The 18369-nt window shown below is 44.4% G+C and overlaps 1 protein-coding gene across 1 annotated transcript in view; it reads right to left on the reverse strand.

Moving 5' to 3' along the window:
• The window catches only part of LOC144791798 (guanylate-binding protein 1-like), a 246677-nt gene that overhangs the window by 14841 nt on the left and 213467 nt on the right, over positions 1-18369 (reverse strand). The window contains exon 10 of the mRNA XM_078666568.1: positions 10977-11170. Within this exon, the coding sequence (XP_078522694.1) occupies positions 10977-11170 (194 nt within the window). The remainder of the gene's footprint in view (positions 1-10976; positions 11171-18369) is intronic.

Genomic DNA, 18369 nt, shown 5'->3' on the forward strand with positions numbered 1-18369 from the left:
CGGGCATTGCAAATGATTGTTGCTATGCATGAAGATACTGTTGGATGATGTGGATGGTTGGTGGTGGATTTTCGCATTGGCTGTCACTGTGAACTCTTGATACTGTAGCACATAATTAAAATCTTGTGTTATCGGTCCTCGCTGGAGGTCGCTGTACCACGAAGATTTGGGTTCACTGGAACTTTGCACTGCCAGTCAGCGTGGGCATCAATATCTTGGTGCAAATGGGCCCGTTTTAGGTTTGGAACAGTCCAAAACTCTAGAGTGTCTACTTTTCTGCAAGGAGGAGCTAAAATGATGCCGCACCAAGGGTCCAGGACCTAGGATGAACCTCTTGGGGATCAGGAACTACCTCCAGCAGTGGCCAGAAGGGCTCAGGTAAGTCCAGTTTCATGTCCAATGCAGGAGGTTCAGCTGGACAGTTGCTGGGAGGCCACTGGAGCTTGTTATGCCCCTGTAGCTCAGAATAGGAGATCCGTCAGCTAACCTTTGAAGTCACTACAGCCTGGCATGAAGGATGCAGGTCCAATCTACCTTCTCAAACAGCAGGTCGTGCTTCAGGCAGTCCAGTTGGCAGTTAGGGAAGGTCCAGTGCAGCGGGTCAGCTGGGCAGACCTCCTTCTGCAATATCCACAGGACCAGGAGTTCACTAAAGAGTGGGGCTAAGGATCCTGGGGGTATATTACCAACAACTAGCGATAATTTTTGTCTCTAACTTGTTTAGAGACAAAAATTATCGCCGCACATCGGCGATTTTTATCGCAGATAAACCTTGCTATTAGCAAGGTTTATCGCAAATGCGATAAAAAACGGCCGCAATGCATGAATATCGCTGAAAAGTCAGCGATATTCATGCATTATCGAGCAAATGCTCTTAGCCATGTTATCCACCTCCCATTGGATAACATGGTGAAGAACTGCTCAGGGCAGGTGTTAGCTTTTGGAGATATTCGCGCTTAGCGCGAATATCTCCAAAAGTTGGTAATAGGAGATAGCGATGTTAGCGACTGTTTCCAGTCGCTAACATCTTGGCACGCCCACTTTGCATGTCATTAGTGATAAATATCACTGACATGCAAAGCGGGGCCCAAGATGGTCGCTATCTCCTATTAGCTGTCACTAACTGGTGTTAGCGACAGCTTGGCAATAGGGAGATAATTTTATCTCCGCTTTCTTGGCTTTTAAAGCCAAAAAAGCGGAGATAAACCCCTTGATAATATACCCCCTGGTGTCCACTTTCAAGTGGAAGAAACTTCTGGAGTTTCCCCCTGCAAAGGTGTCTGGAACTTCCTGGCCTGGTGGCAGTCTGTCTTGGAGCACAATAGGCTAGTGTGAAGTCCTTTGTGTGTGAGCTGGCCCAGTACCTTTGAAGTGAAATTTTGGTAGGTGACAGCTCCTCCCATGCCTCGCCTCCCCATTAAGCCAGGATGTCCCATCCTGTCACATCCAGGCCCTCCACTGTGATGCTGTCTGGGAGATATGCACAAAGACCAACTGACAACGACACCTAGTCATGGGACCAGGAACATTCTGCATGTACCAAATGGCTAGGGAGTGTAAATGCCAATGATCTCAAAGTAGCATTTTCAGAATTGTGACATACAATTTGACTTTACCATAAAATAAGGTTATAAATTACAGTTCCTCAAACACCAACCTTAGCCTTTCTAACCTGCTCCCCACAAACTGTATCACGTATTAAATGTAATAAGGTAACCCAATTTTATCCTATGGGAAAGGTAGGTCTTGAAGTTGTTGTGAGGCCTTCTTGAGTCCACTTTAGTTCTCCATTTTAGTTTTTTACAATACACGTTTTAGCAGACTTCGTTTAAACAATATTATTTTTTGCCTTCACAATATTATTCTGAGCAGACGCTGTACATGGTGTTTTTAGAAATACTTTCTTGCTATGTAATCAGTACACTCCCTTCAAGACTAGGAACACAGAACAAGATATCCTAGTGTATGTGTAGTGCATTCGGAGACAGCTTCTAACATCTAGACACATTATTGCATCAGAGCTGTACCTCTAACACAGTGCTTTTTATTATATGGATGGGACAGTAGCCTTCAGAGGAGCACTTCAGTCATGACTGTCCTGGAACAAAGGCTGTGTTCGACATGCAGCTCTAATGACGCTGACCTTCTATTCTGCTGAGAAGGACTGCCAATCCCATTTCAGGCTGACACCCTGGTCAAGTTGTCCAGGTATGGGGGCTCAGGCTTACCTAAGAGATTGTGCAGATAGCACACCCACTATGCTCTCAGAGTAGGGGTAAAGATAGGTAGAAATATATAGAAATCAGACTGGCCTAGCTGGACTGTTTATTCTTTTTACCATGTTCATCACACTGGTTATATTTTTTGTTTTATCTGACTAATAATCGCAGCTCACTCTTTCTAGGCAAGACTACATTTGTTTCAATAAATCTATTTGAAATCTTCAATTGTATCTTTCTTGTGGTTACCATGGGCATGCAAAGTAAATAATGAAAGGGGTAAGATCTGTTACCATGATGGACAGAAGTGGCAATACAGGCTAAAAGTTTATGCCTATCCAGAGGACTGAGGGCAGTAAATGGCCGCACCTCCTCTGATGCACAGGGTAAGCACACCTTTGACAATCTAAGATCAAGTAGTAGGATAGATTATATTCTCATAGATGTCAGGGATTGGCATAAAGTGATCGATATGCAGGTGATTGCAAGATTGGAGAGCGACCACAACCCTCTGTGTCTGCTTCTCAACCTGGAACATGGTGTAAACATAACAAACCCGGCTAGGGATCTTACGTCATTAGACGTTGTTACATCTAATAATCTCCGACACGTCAAATGGACAACTTTGGTAGACAAACCTGGGGATATGCAGGCCCTAGAGGGGATAGTTGCTGAAGAGGTATCCAGACTACAGACCTTTATTAATTAAACAAATTTTAAACAATTGATTGAAGAGTCACAGCCAAAGTTCTTTGCTAATATACAGAAGCTATTTTTTAAAGAAACTAAGCAGAGGAAGGGAGCTAGACTACCAATAAAGAGGGGATGGTACGACCATTCCTGCAGATTAGCGCGACAAAATCTTAGTCTAGCGCTGAGATCTAAAATAGGACTTTTAAAGGCCAGAGATGAATACAGGAAAACACAAAGTAAGGCAAAAAAATTGTGGGATGAGAACATATGGGTAGACCTGAAGAATGCATGTGCCGATAAACATCAGAAAGAGTTCTGGGCCATTTTAAAGTGGGGTTCTGGGGGAGTAGCTGATTGTCCGAAAAATCATGTAGCTAAGGAGGCTTGGGTGGATTTTTCAAACCACAATATGCAGACAATTTCGTATCACATATTGAACCCCTTCCAGTAAGGGTATTTTATACCCACGAACTATTTACACTGAAAGATGTGAATGAGGCAATGGATGGAGTAACCAGAGGAAGGGCGCCAGGAATTGATGGAATACCGGCGGATGCGTTCTTATCGGACAGAGCTAATTGGTGCAAATACTTTGCATGGCTTGGTAATGCCATTGCACAAGGAGCAAAGATTCCAGCAACATGGAAAGGAGCAGAAATAATACCTGTTTATAAAAAAGGGGACAAGGCTTTACCAAGCAACTATAGGCCCATTAGCCTTATCGACTGTGCACAAAAACTGATGGGCAGGATGGTACAAAACAAAATGCAAGCCTGGATAGATGATAAGGATATCCTTTCCCCGTACAACGCTGGTTTCCGCCCTTTAACCAGCTCTGTCGATCAGGTATTCCATTTTTTAACTATGTACTGGAAAAATGTAACCTTGCCAAATGGTCCACTATTTGCTGTTTTCGTTGACCTGAAGTCTGCGTTTGACTTAGTCCCCCGACAAAAGTTATGGATTGTCTTGCGGGATCTCGGAATAAGCCCCGAACTACTGACTTTGCTTGTAAGGTTGCACGAGAACAACTATGCCCGGATTAGATGGGGTGCACAGGGAGATGTCACAGAACCTTTCCCTGTGGACAGAGGAGTGAGGCAGGGTTGCGTCCTGGCCCCCACTTTATTTTCCCTTTATATTAATGGCATAGTTGATTTTTTGAAGCAATCTCCGACAGATGCCCCATTACTAGATGGGGAGCGAGTTCCAGTGCTAATGTTTGCAGATGACACCTTGCTGGTCTCGCGGACCCCTAGCGGATTACAAAAGACAATAAACGCTTTTGGTGACTTCTGCCGGTTCCGGGTCTTGGAGATAAATACATCAAAGACTAAATTTATGAACCTGAATCCCGCAAAGAAATTCAAGGGGTAAATGAATTACAATGGGTCCTCACTGGAGGAAGTTAATGCTTTTACCTACCTAGGCATCTCCTTAAATGCCAACATGAACTGGAAATCCCACATGGACTCTGTGCTGCTAAAGTTTAACCAGCTGACAGGGGCAGTAGCCCAAAAACACAAATCTTCATTTACAAGACCTATCCAGCCAATAATGGAGATTTACAGCATGAAAGTGTTGGGCGCCTGCCTTTATGGATCAGAACTATGGGGCTTCACTAATTTGAATTCATTAGTAGTTGCAGAAAATAAATTTCTTCGCCGAATAATTGGTGTTCCCCAGAGCACCCCCTCGACCCCACTTCAATTTGATCTTGGGAGGAAAAAGATTGAGGACACGGTCAGACTACGTCCCCTCCTTTATTGGAGGCGTGTAAGAACTACCCCTGAACTGAGTCACTATGCAGCTGCTCTTCTGGATGTGGTTAATTCTGATAGGTTCCATAAAGTATTTTGGCTCAAGGAAGTAAGGAAATTACTCCAAAAATTGCACCTTGAGCACCTGTGGACTGCAGTAGACCCACATGTTTTCCCATCTAAGATTTTATTGAAGAAAATGTATTGGGATATGATAAACAATACTGTACTGATTTCCAATCAACCATCCGTGTTGACATCCCAGTTTCTGGAATTTAAAACTACACCAAAATTAGAACAGTACTGGGATTTGATTGCTAACCCCCTAGACAGGAAACTGTACTTCCAGTTCAGAATTGGCTCTTTACCCCTTAATGCTTTTACGGCCAAATGGTCTTCCGATAATGTAAATACTTGCTCCTACTGTAAAGCACATGTAGAGGATATCCCACACTTTTTGTTTGTTTGCCCACTATATGCTGCCCCAAGAAGTAGATGGTTGAAGCCGGCTTGCAGGAATTTGGGGACAAGGAAATATACAGAAGCGTTAAGAATTTTAAAATCAAACTGTGCCCCCAATCTTGCAATTGCTGTAGCCAAATACATGGGGTGGGCCTGGATAATTCGCACGCGCACTTTAAAACTGTAATTAATTATCTACAATGATAATCCATCCCTCTAAGTTCTCTGTGCTGTGACTTGATTTTTAACATGTACAATTTTACCGAGTTATTCGCCAACAAAGTATAAAATTTAATATGTATTTTAAGTTGTTCTTAAAAATTTAGCGTAGTATTTATTCTGTTTAGCTTAGGGATACATGCTTTTATGACAAAGTTGTCGAATAAAGTATTTAAACTTGTTACCATGATTCCCTTGGGGATCAGAGTATCATGTTCGAGGTTGCCAAAATCATCTGCCACCCCAGGAAGATTATGGGTTCGGGTGAGGCACTGTGAGCTAGCTAGGAATTGGGAGGACAGTCTCTGATTGTGGAGATGGACTCAGTCCCTACATTTTGAAATTCTGTTGTCTTAATACGCAGTCCTACCTTTTTAGTGAGAACCATTTTACACAGAAGTGATAAACGAATTCAGGAGTTTTTCACTACTAAGACATATACAATTTAAATGCATATATCCAAATTTTTAGATACAATGCACCCTCCCCTACTGGCTATTTAGAGCCTACGCTAGGATTGACATATATATTAAAGAGGAACGTTTAGATCTGGCAAAAGTTTCTTTTGCCAGAACGAAATGGCAGCTTAAACTGCACACACAGGCTGCACTGAGCTCAAGCACCCCACACTTTCTTCTTGAGAAGCTTGAGACTGCTTGGTCCTGCTACCTTGAGAGGCAAGTAAAGTCGACAGTGGCCCACTTTTCACAGTCATAGTATGATGAACCCCATGACACAAGGGACAAACTATCTTAACCACCACAGTTGAGGCCCAGAATCCCCTACCCCCAATGATATACCCCTTATCCCCAACAGGTTCCTTCATCTACTTTACAAGGGTCTATAAACTACAGAGAGAGCGTTGCAAGTGGACCAGGAAGATGCAAATCTGTAACCTTGAAATTGGCCTCACCAGAGTTTATTCTGGACTGCTCCCAGCATACAAACTGAAACTGTGATTATTGGGCATGAAGCAAATACCTATAGTTCGTATTCTTGGGTCGGTCTGGAGTACGAAAAGACTACCAAGGCTGGATGTTAACGCCCAACTCTGCCTGGGGAGTGATTGTGAAATCGCTGTGCATTCATGATCCTGATTACAACTAATTTGTGCATTAACATTCTCTCAATAAAATGCTGGAAGACACACCCTAGGAATTGAATTTCCGGCTGTATTGACAGGACTTTCGTGGTATCAAGCTTTATCTTTGAGGTCAAATGGATGGCTTTCTATGAATCATTGGAACTTTCTCCTAGGTTTCTAAAAGAAATGCTGGAAGGACAGTAGATGGAGGAAGAAAACGGAGGTCGTCATACCATTCTCTGGAATAGGAGTGTGATGCTGAAATTTGTGTAAAGGGTTCGTGTCTTTCTACTGGGCCATGCATATATGAAACCCCCTAGTCTGGGCAGTGATATATTTAAAATGTACTGGCCAGTTCCACCCTACTTCCATAGGATTATTCAGATAAGGGTGGATCTTGCTCTTGGGTGAATTGTCCCTTGAAACCCAGCGTATAGTTGAGAGTCACATGCACAAGCCTTTCATTCACTGCAGCCATGACATAAATTGTTGTAGATTTGAGCATCATGACCCATTCATAGGCTTGCACTTTCATAATGGCTCCCCAAGTCAATTGTATCAAGAACTTTCAAGCTCTCTGATTGCACTAAAAATCAAGTTGTTAGTATCCACAAGAAGGTCAAACCGCTAGTCAGTATGAATGCTTGTGCACGTCCCTGGCTAGGCATAATCAAAGATAGCTGGATCATCTGTGAAACGACATTTCAGCCAGAGGATGGAGAGATAAATAAGCTCCTCCTCATCAATTGTGTTGTCTCATTCACTAGATCGTGTGTCAAGATTGTATTTTTTTTAAAACATATTTTTATTAAAACAAAACAAAACAAAAACAAATGCTTTCCTTTCAATGAGACAAGATACTCCGCCGTGGGTCAACAAATACAGTTACATAGCATTATTCATAATGTACAATTCCCTTAGTTCTCTAATGTCCCCAAGGCGATCCCCGTTTTCTCAAGAGCCCCCCCCGCACGTTGGTAGGTGATGCCCCTCAATAGGTCAATAAATCCCCCCGGTACGCCATCCAGGCCCCCCAAATCTTTTCCCACTTCCGCGGGCACCCTCTACTCTAGTACACAGTATGTTCTGCCCTTTGACACCAATCGAAATCTTTTTTCCAGCCCCCCACCGAAGGAACCTCACTAGCCCCCCATAGTGTGGCTATGTTTTGTTTTGCCACTATGCACGCCAATGCGAGCCAGATTGTAGCCTATTTAGGCCATACTACCTCGCCAGTCACTCCAGGGATATGCCACCTAGCGTCCACCGGGACCGTGGAACCCACCACCTCAGACATGACCTGTGCGACCTTCTTCCAGTACCTTTGTATCAGAGGAAACTCCCACAGGATATGGAAGAATGTCCCGGTCTTGTTACATCCCTGCATGCTCTTGTCAGACCCACAATAGCCAATACGATGCTGCACTGTCCTAGGGACATATGAACAATGAAGAATTCGAAGCGGGACAAGACGAAACTGTGCCCTTACCACTATTTCTCTGGGGCTCTCTATAGGGCCTCTGCTCAGTTGTCATCCTCGAGGAGGCCCACGTCTGATTCCCAGGCCTCTCGTAATGGTCCCAGGAAATCTGGCGTGTTGTTTATTAGTTTTGTGTATGAGAGTGAGATGGCTTTATCAATCATTGGATCAAGCAGAAGCCTGTCTTCCAACGGGGCATATTCTAGAAATCTTTCCCCATCCTTCAGATGACAGTGTATTGCATGTCTGACCTGTAGATAGCGGAAATATTCCCCCTCTCCCATCTGATATTCCGACGTCATGGTGGCAAAGTCTATCATCCTCCTTTTTTTTTCAGACGTAACCCAGGAGATCTATACCAATTTTGCTCCAGCCACGGAGGCCTCTCAGGCGCATGGTTTCCAACAGAAAATCACCTTCCCATAGTGGGGTCTGTTCCATGAGTTTACCTTCCCACCCTGTCCTCTTAGTTGCCTTCCGCCATAGAGCAACCACTGTCTGCATATGAGTTGGGAGAGTGGAAGTGCCCCTCCACTTCGTATACAGGACTACAAGATAGCTGCCCCTCCCCAAAGCCATACGATCCACCTGATATGCTGGGTCCTCTGTGGAGGAGAATACCCATCCATTAATGTTGACCAGCTTCGTTGCCCATTAATACTTTCTGAGGTCCGGTACTGCCAGCAATATTGTATTTTTAGGTCTTGCTGCAAACAGCTTAGCCATTTTGAAGTCCAAATGTTGAGAAAGCCTTTGCTCATTCTGTGTGACCCGGAGGGATTAGGGAAATGAGGGGAGGAGGATCCAATTCTAGTGTCTGAAGAGCACCGAAAAAAAATAATGAATGACTGGGGAGAGGATAGGACCTACGAAGATTAATGTCACAGTCAATGGAAGAATGCCACCTAGCACTTCAAAGACTATTTGTAGAAAATGTTCTGGATCTATTCTGACACCTGCAGATACTAAAATATGAGGAATATTCAGAAAGCACGGTGCATTAGAAAGTCGATGTATCCTTACTTCTGTGACTATCTTCTAAAATATGTGGTACCAAACAATCAACTCATAATATCGACATGCAGCAATATCTCTAAAGTTTTGACTTGCACAATACTGTCAAGATAATTTGATGAGGCATTAGACAGTAAATCTATTCTTCCTAAGGAATGCTTATCTTGATAATATTGTGCAAGACATTAATTTGGATTCTACATAGTTGCAGGACGGCTTAATTTGAGCCAGTGGTTTCCAGGGCTCGGCACCAGCACTTAATTGTCAACATCGGCTCTTATGGCAGTGTGCCACAAAGCAGAACTGTCTTATTTAGAGATGAGCACAAGAGCAGTTGTTTAATACTTCAATATACATTACACATTACAAATAACTGCCACACAAGTCATTCTTATATCTTTGGGGGCCTAGAATAGTCTGAATTGTAAGAGTGTAATTTTGGTAGTTGTGTTGGTACTATCAGTGGCAGCGCATGCTGGCAGGGGCAATGGGTGGTGCAAGCTGCAGTGGCCTCCAGAAAAAGTCACAAAATGTTTTTGTTTTTTTACAAATTATGCACTGGTTGCAGGTCAATATTTTGGCATGCAATCCGCCTGAATTCCAGTTCATAACAGATAGCAAGAGAATAATTTCAAGGCATCGCTAAGATCCTGCAGCATGTAGGGCTCCATATACATCTAAGAAAGTCTGGAACTTTCTCCCCATCTCTACTAGAGCCAAGCCCAACCAGATGAAATTCCATAAAATGATGAACTTGGCTATTTTATTAGGTGTGTCAGGTCCTCCAACAAGGCAACCTGATACTGGCATTCCCCTTTTATAAAAAAGCAACAAAAGAATTAGAATGCACAATAAATTACAATACATTTCTGCATAATATTCTCATCCGTCAACCCTTATCCCCATTGCTGGGAATTCAGTAAACGGGACCAAATCATTTCAAGATTGTAAAAGTGTATCCTTCAGAAGCAGAGATGTATTTATCCATCAGAATTTACTTTTTTTTAAAGTAGGTGCTCCCCTTCTGCATGACTGATTTATTATCGTCGTGCATCCCCAGTTTCTTGCATTTGCATTGTACACAGGATACATTTGTGTATGAGACCTCTGCAGGAATGTCTCAAGGAACAGTATAGTCAGAAGCCAGTGCATTGGGTATAAAACTAGCCATTTCCTCTTTAGATCTCCAGTCGCTCCAATATGACACCAGAAGGAACTATGGGACATATTATCAAGCCTATTTTCGCCGTTTTAGCGGCGATTTAAATATCGCACTATTATCAAGGACACTCTAACGCGTGTTTCCTTGCTTTATTAGCCGTTTTTTCTCCATTTTGCATGTCAGCGATTATTATCGCTAATGACATGCAAAGTAGGCGTTCCTTACAATGTCTGCATGATTAACGTGGCAAACACAACTTCGCACTATTAACAATGCGGCCCGAGTGATAAAACAAACCATGCTAACCGCAGTTATCTCATGAAGTTAACGTCTGCTTTCTCTTTTACTTAGCTATGCTGATAATGGGAGGTGGATCGCCATGTTACGACCACACTGCCCTATCAGCAAGCATCTCCATAATCAACGCTGGATTTCTGTTTCTCACTGTCTATCGCTGGAATTAAATTACCTGTTCGCAAAGCGTTGATAATGCGCCGCTAACACGGCGAGGTAATTCAGCGATAGACGGCGATAAACAGAAACACGCTGAGTGAGCTTAGCGATGTTTATCGCTCTTCTTTGATAATATGCCCCTATGTTGTCAGGAAATCCTGTAGAGGGCTGCTGACTCCTCAACCAGACAATCATGGAGGATGTACTTATCCGGTAAGGGGCATATGCTATTTAAGCGGCATGGTCTCAGAAGGAGCAGTCCTCAAATATTACTTTGTTATTTATGCATTTAACAAAGGTACCCATGATTGGGAACTAGGATTACAAGTAAAATGTATATTGCTGTAAAACATTTATGTTACAAAATATGGATATTACATATTGTACAATGAAAATGTTTAATGGTAAATACAACTGCTTTGAAATTTACCTTGAGCTTTTGACTCATCACCCTCTCGTTGTCCTCTATCATTTTCAGCCTATCCTCCTCCATCTTCTGTGTAAGCTGCTTGACATGTTCCTCGTGGCTTTTCTGCTGGGCCTCCAACTTTTGCTGGGCTGCTGCATGCATCTCTTCCTTCAGCTTCATCTCCCGCTCGGCAGCTTGAACCTTTGCTTGCTCCTCTGATGAAACCATAAGCAAGAACACGGTTAATTCAGATGTCCTACTAGGAAGTAACTTGCCCAGCAAACCAAAATCTGTCACGATAGTAAAAGAGCAAAAGGTCCAGATAGTGAATTGGCCCACCATCAAGGATTTTAGGGTGATTGAGAGGTCAGATAGTGATCACAATGCTTTAGAACTTGATCTTATCCACCCTGGCCTTCCAACCCTTGCAACTATGAATGAGGGAAACAAACCTGAACTTCTACTGGCTAACAACAGAAGGAGAATCAGGTGGGAAAACATAGCCTCTAGTCGGGAGAAGCTTCCGAAGTTGTATGCAGGAGTAATCCCTATCCTAGAGAGAGTAGGAGAATTAGACTGTGGGGTGGGCAGTAAAGAGGCACTTGGCAAACTACATCAGGCACACGAGGACCTCATAAAGGGTGCCGCCCCAATCCTATTTAGCAATGCACAAAACTCGAAGAGGGGGGAGGTACAAAAATCCTCTTGGTACAACAAAGCCTGTAAAAAGGCAAAGGAAGAACTCCTTAAAAATATCAAGGAGGGTCAAGGAGGAGAGAAGGTAAGAGAAAGTAGACGGGTATATAAAACACTCCTGGTCCATGCTAAAACAGAATGGGAGGAGAACCAATGGGAGGAGATAAATAATTCCCTTGTGAAAGGAGACCACAGGATGTTCTGGAGAGTAGTGAATGGGGGGTCGGGGAATCTCCACTCAGCTATTGAGCCTAACATCGCTCCAGGGGTATGGCAGATTCACTTCCAATCCCTTTATAGCTCTGAGTTGGGAGAAACCCCGAATGATGTTGGGGGTGACCAGGCAGTATACGAGGGGGAACCGATAACAGTGGGAGAGGTTAGGGCAGCAATAGCAGGCCTGACATCGGGCAAGGCGCCGGGATTGGACGGCCTACCTGGGGACTTGTTTAAGCAGGAACCCGACGTATGGGCCCCCTATCTTGCTGTTCTGTTTAACGGAGTTTTGAGCGGCATGGAGGTACTTGGCTGGGGGCAGAGGTGGTCCCCATATATAAGAAGGGCTCGCCCCTGCTCCCAGCCAACTATAGGCCAATCAGCCTAATTGATGTGCCTCAGAAGTTGCTCGGCAGGGTACTGCTGAACCGACTGCAGGAGTGGGAGGAAGAAACAGGAGTCCTTAGCCCCTATCAGGCAGGATTCAGAAAGGGGGTTTCAACAGTGGACCAGGTTTTTAGATTAAATATGATCTATTGGAGGGCAGCGATATTCGATGGCGGCAGCTTATACACAATATTTGTGGATTTGAGGGCCGCCTTCGACTTGGTGCCCAGAGGTAAACTTTGGAGCGTCCTCTCAGAGATGGGTGTACCCGCGGACATTTTATTAATCTTACAGAGATTACACCACAATAATTATGCCCGAGTGAGGTGTGGAAAGTCAGGGGCATTGACGGATAGATTCCCCGTTGACAGGGGGGTTAGGCAGGGCTGTGTGCTTGCACCGACCCTGTTCTGCCTCTTTGTCAACGGGGTAATCGCCCACCTGAATGGTACTGAAAATACGATGCCCCAAAATTGAACGGCAGCAGGGTGCCTGCAATTATGTTTGCAGACGACACCCTGCTCCTGTCCAAAACCCCAATGGGGATTCAGCGGATTCTTGACTCTTTTGTGGCCTTCTGTACAGATAGGGGTCTAGAAATTAACGCCAAAAAAACTAAATTTATGGCCTTGAATCCTAGCCAGAAATTGCGACCGAACCCACTATTGGGAGCGTCAAGGTTAGAGAGAGTCTCCACCTTTGAATATTTAGGTGTAACCCTGAATGAGCACAAAAAATGGTGGGGTATTACTTTAACCCCACCGCAGCGGCGACAGCCTCATTTTTAGAAATGCCAATGCTTCCATTATTTTCTATTAATCCTTTTTCTCATTTCATGAGGAATTTTAAAAAAGATGACTAAAAGTAAAACGATTGCGCAGCATAAAATATAAGGAATTAATCATGAAATGAGAAAAAGGATTAATAGAAAATAATGGAAGCATTGGCATTTCTAAAAATGAGGCTGTCGCCGCTGCGGTGGGGTTAAAGTAATACCCCACCATTTTTTGTGTTTATGTTGTACACGTGCTGTGTGGGCTTGGCACGAATCAGTGAGCACGCCATTCACAAAATAGGTTGAAAAAGTTACAGCAAATATGGTCTCAAATAAACGGTGTGCAACCCGTTCTCCTACGTAACCCTGAATGAGACCATGTCATGGGGGCCACATCAGACTAGAGCTAACCTCAAATTAGTGCAGACCACTGGGGGCATCGTGCGGTTGATGAAGAGTTCGACATATCGGCCTCTGGGACCGCTCATACAGATTTATAAAGCACAGGCTAGGGGCGCCACTATGTATGGGGCGGAATTGTGGGGACACACCAACTCGCAGTCTGTCGGCAACTGAGAATAATTTCATTAGACAGATAGTTGCCCTTCCGGCCAGTACCCCGCTCCTCCCTCTGAGGCTGGATCTGGGACTGAGAATAGCTGATGAAATAGGTCTCAGACCCATAGTCTTCTGGCGAAGACTGTGGAGTAGTGAAGATCTATCTGCCTATAGGGCGGAATTGAGTGAGCTTCTAATTCATCCTAAAGCTTCACAAATCCCCTGGGTAAAATACATTCAACAATCATGCACAACACTGGGGCTCCCTGATCTCTGGTCTGACCCTGCAAATGCTTCATTAAACATCCCACGCAGAACTTTGGCCAAGGTCTATCACGACCAGAAATTATCATCTGCCATGGATGGCCAGCGGGAGGGATCATTAACATCTGCATTCATGTTGAGCAAGGACTCATATAGGCTGGAAAGGGTTTTGGACGCCATGTCCCCCGTGTTGGCCAGGAAACTGTTTCTCCAATGGAGATATGGAACATTGCCCTTCCGATCTTTCACCAGTTCCTGGACAACCCCGTCCTCTTCTAAGCAGTGTCCGGCATGCTCCTATGTGGAGGAGAGTGATTTACATGTGGCCCTGTTTTGTCCATCCTATACGAAAGCTAGGAAGTACTGGCTCCTACCACTTATCAAGAACTTTGGTTGTAGGGAGTACCTGCCAATGTATAGAATCCTGAAAACCGATGGTTCGAGTTTAACCGTATTTGCAATGGCAAAATTCCTCACCAATGTCTGGCATACCCGCACTCGCATTTTGAAATCTCAGGCCCTGAGTTAATCCCAAACTTCTTCTCTTTTTTTTTTTTTTTTTTTTTTTTTAAATATGTAACTCTGGTAGTTTTAACCTACAGGAACGATTTTATAGTGTATAGCATGTGCTGTTTTGTTTTTGTTGTGGATTTTATCATGGTTGCACATGTTTTACTGTTGTTGTATATCTTTTATGGCTATATGGCCGAAATAGAGATGAATAAAGGATAAAGGATAAAAGAGCAAAGGTGCTGAATCGTCCTCCTAATTCCACTTCAGAGAACCCAATTCCTGAAGCAAGGGGTACCTAATAGTTCGGACCTGTCTTCGTATTTGCGAATTTTCAACTGTGAGCATTTCATTCTGAAATACTGAAGGTGGATTCAAGAAACTAGCCTAGATGATGTTAATAGAAATGTCTAAGGTAGGGAAAAGGGCCTGGATGAGTGGTTACTGTAAAGATATATGCCCTAGCAGTTCATGCATAGCGGTCCATAGGGTGATCAAAAGGCATCAAAGTAGGTGGAGCTTGTCATCATAGGCTGTTTAGCCTTTGAAGGCTGAGTACAGATGATTTTTCTGGCCCGCATTAAAGCCAAAAGGCAGGTGGGGTTTTGCCTAGAGTTTGATAAGTGGGGTTGGTTTTTGAGTGATTGTTTTCACACCCTTCTAATTAGCATTACCTGATAGGCACTATAAAAGTTGTCTCTGTGGTTCTAAGGAGCTATTTGCTTTTCAAGGTACCTGGGATTGATGGGGAAAGTGTGTTGGTTAATCAAAGTTGCTCCAATGTTTGTTTGATTGGGGTGGAAGTTGATGAATAGGAGTCAAATTGACCTCAATCTTGATTTATTATTTTGTTGCTATTAGCCATCAAGCAGGTAATGGATGCTGGTGAATATTGAACAAGGTGTTCTTTATGTCCAGTGTAGGTGTTCTTTACACAATGATCCCCTAAATAGTCCTGGCTGGGGCCTGGCTGAGGCCTTGATGGTACATGGATACACAGTAGAAGACAGATTTGGAACATGCTGCTAGGATTGTTATTGGAGTATGTGTTTTGCTAGATAGAGCCATAGGCAAGGTGTTATGTTTAGCGCATTACATGGGAAGGCATATCTATTAAATCTTTCAAACTACAGTACTGAATATGCTACTTACCAGTATGCATCTGTTCTTGGCATGTAGGTCTGCTGACATTCATATCTATAGCATAGATCGCAGCCTAGTGTTGGGTCCGGATGATTGCACATTGTTGTCCTGGAAGAGTCTTCGAAGTATCACAAGATAGGTGGCTCCTCCCCTGGACTACAGTGCGCATGGGCATCAACTCCATCCCCAGATTGTTTTTAGCCATTGTGGCGAAGATGGAGTGTAACAGTGTGAGCGATGGCCATGCTAAGAGTAAGTGTAAATTCTGCAGCCGCTACAGGCGCCGGGGAGGAGGGTGGGCGATATGAATGTCAGCATCCCTACATGCCAAGAACAGATGCATTCTGGTAAGTAGCATATTCAGTTTGAGGCATGTGGGCTGCTGAATTCATATCTATAGCATAGAATATATAGCAGTCCCTCCATTAGCGGCGGCTGCCTGTGCCAGCTGCAGACGTTTGAAAGAGTGTCTTTAGAACAGCCTGCCCTACAGCTGCTTGCTGCTTGGAGAGCACATCTACACAGTAGTGTTTCGTAAATGTGTGTGGGGTAGACCATGTGGCTGCTCTACAAATGTCTTCTAAAGGGATATTTCCAAGGAAAGCCATGGAGGCCCCCAACTTAAGGGTGGAGTGGGCTCTTGAGGGGATCGTTAAAGTGCGCTTAGCCTTTTGATAGCAAATTTGAATACACTTAACGATCCACCTGGCTATACCTGCTTTGGAAATGGGGTTGCCCTTGTGTTGTGTAGAAAAGGCAACAAAGAGTTGTTTCGTCTTCCTAAAATCTTTGGTCCTATCAATGTAGTACATCAAAGCCCGTTTGACGTCAAGAGTGTGGAGCATTCTTTCAGCCACTGTCTCAGGATTTTTGAAGAACACAGGCAGTTCAATAGTCTGATTGACATGGAACTGTGAAACCACCTTTGGAAGAAATGTAGGGTTAGTGCGCAGCACCACCCGGTTGGAGTGAATTTGTATGAATGGCTCTTGTACAGTGAGCGCCTGGAGCTCACTAACACGTCGCAGTGACGTAATGGCTATCAGGAAAGCCACTTTCCATGTTAAGAACTGGATTTCGCATGAATGTAGAGGCTCAAAAGGTGGACCCATCAGTCGGGTGAGTACCACATTAAGATTCCATTCAGGAGCAGGTGGGGTCCTGGGAGGAATGACTCGTTTGAGCCCCTCTAGAAAAGCTTTAATGGCAGGCACTCGGAAAAGGGAGAGATGCTGCCTGTTTTGGAGATAAGCCGCTATGGCGGATAAGTGTATTCGAATGGAAGCATATGCCAGATTGCATTTGTAAAGATGCAACAGATAACAAATGATGTTGTGCGTGGACGCGTCAAGCGGGTCAATGTCGTGGTTCACGCAATAAATGACAAACCGCTTCCATTTAGCATGCTCTGGTGGTGGGCTTTCTTGCCTCCCGTATGATATCCATGCAGTCATGAGGCAAGTTGTGGTAGCCAAACTCTAAGACCTCAGGAGCCAGATCGCCAGGTTGAGCTGTTGCGGATCTGGGTGCTGAATGTCGCCATGGCTCTGCGTCAAAAGTCTGGGTGTGAGGTGCAGCCTTTGATGCGGTACCACGGAAAGTTCCAGAAACGTGGTGTACCAAGGTTGGCGGGCCCACGTTGGAGCAACCAGGATGAGCGTCATCGAGTGTTGCTTTAGCTTTCGTGCCACCAGTGGTATCAGAGGTGCTGGGGGAAAGCGTACGCAAATCTGCCTGACCAGTTCATCCATATCGCATTGCCCTGCGACTGTGGGTGCGGGAACTTGGCGGCAAAGCTTTGGCATTTGGCGTTTTCCCTTGTGGCGAACAGGCCTATCTCTGGATGACCCCACTGCTGGAAGTACGGGTGGAGTACTGATGGGTGTATCTCCCACTCGTGCATTTGGTGGCTGTACCTGCTGAGCAGATCCGAAATCTGATTGTTTTGCCATGAGGAAGATGTTCCTCTGAATGGCCCACTTCCACATGCTCTGAGCCAGATGAGACAACTGTGGAGAGTGCGTACCTCCTTATTTTTGAATGTAGTACATGGCTGTCATGTTGTCCGTCCGGATCAACACGACTTTGTTGCACAGATGTACCTTGAATGCCTTCATTGCCATGAAGATTGCCATCAGCTCTAGGTGGTTGATGTGCATCTTCTTTTGCTGCGTTGTCCATAGTCCCTGCACTGTGTAGTGGAGTACATGAGCTCCCCAACCCTGGAGAGAAGCGTCCGTCGTTAGGATGATCTGTGGAACAGGCTCCTGGAACGGTCGGCCCTTGCAAAGGTTGTGTGGATTCCACCAATGCAGAGAGTTGTATGCCCGACCGGTCACCAACACTAGGGGGCATATTACCAAGCAATAGCGATCATTATCGCTATTGCTTGGTTAGAGACAAAAATTACCGCTGAGCTGCGGCGATTTTTATCGCAAATAAACGTTGGTATTACCAAGGTTTATCGCAAATGCGATAAAAAACGACCGCAATGCATGAATATCGCTGAAAAGTCAGCGATATTCATGCATTACCGAGCTAATGCTCTTAGCTATGTTATCCACCTCCCATTGGATAACATGGCTAAGAACTGCTCAGGGCAGGTGTTAGCTTTTGGAGATATTCGCGTTTAGCGCGAATATCTCCAAAAGTTGGTAATAGGAGATAGCGATGTTAGAGACTGTTTCCAGTCGCTAACATCTTGGCACGCCCACTTTGCATGGCATTAGTGATAAATATCACTGACATGCAAAGTGGGGCCCAAGATGGTCGCTATCTCCTAATAGCTGTCGCTAACTGGTGTTAGCGACAGCTAGGTAATAGGGAGATCATTTTATCTCCGCTTTCTTGGCTTTTAAAGCCAAA

This window comes from Lissotriton helveticus, chromosome 11 (assembly GCF_964261635.1).
Source record: "Lissotriton helveticus chromosome 11, aLisHel1.1, whole genome shotgun sequence".
Taxonomy (NCBI): Eukaryota; Metazoa; Chordata; class Amphibia; order Caudata; family Salamandridae; genus Lissotriton; species Lissotriton helveticus.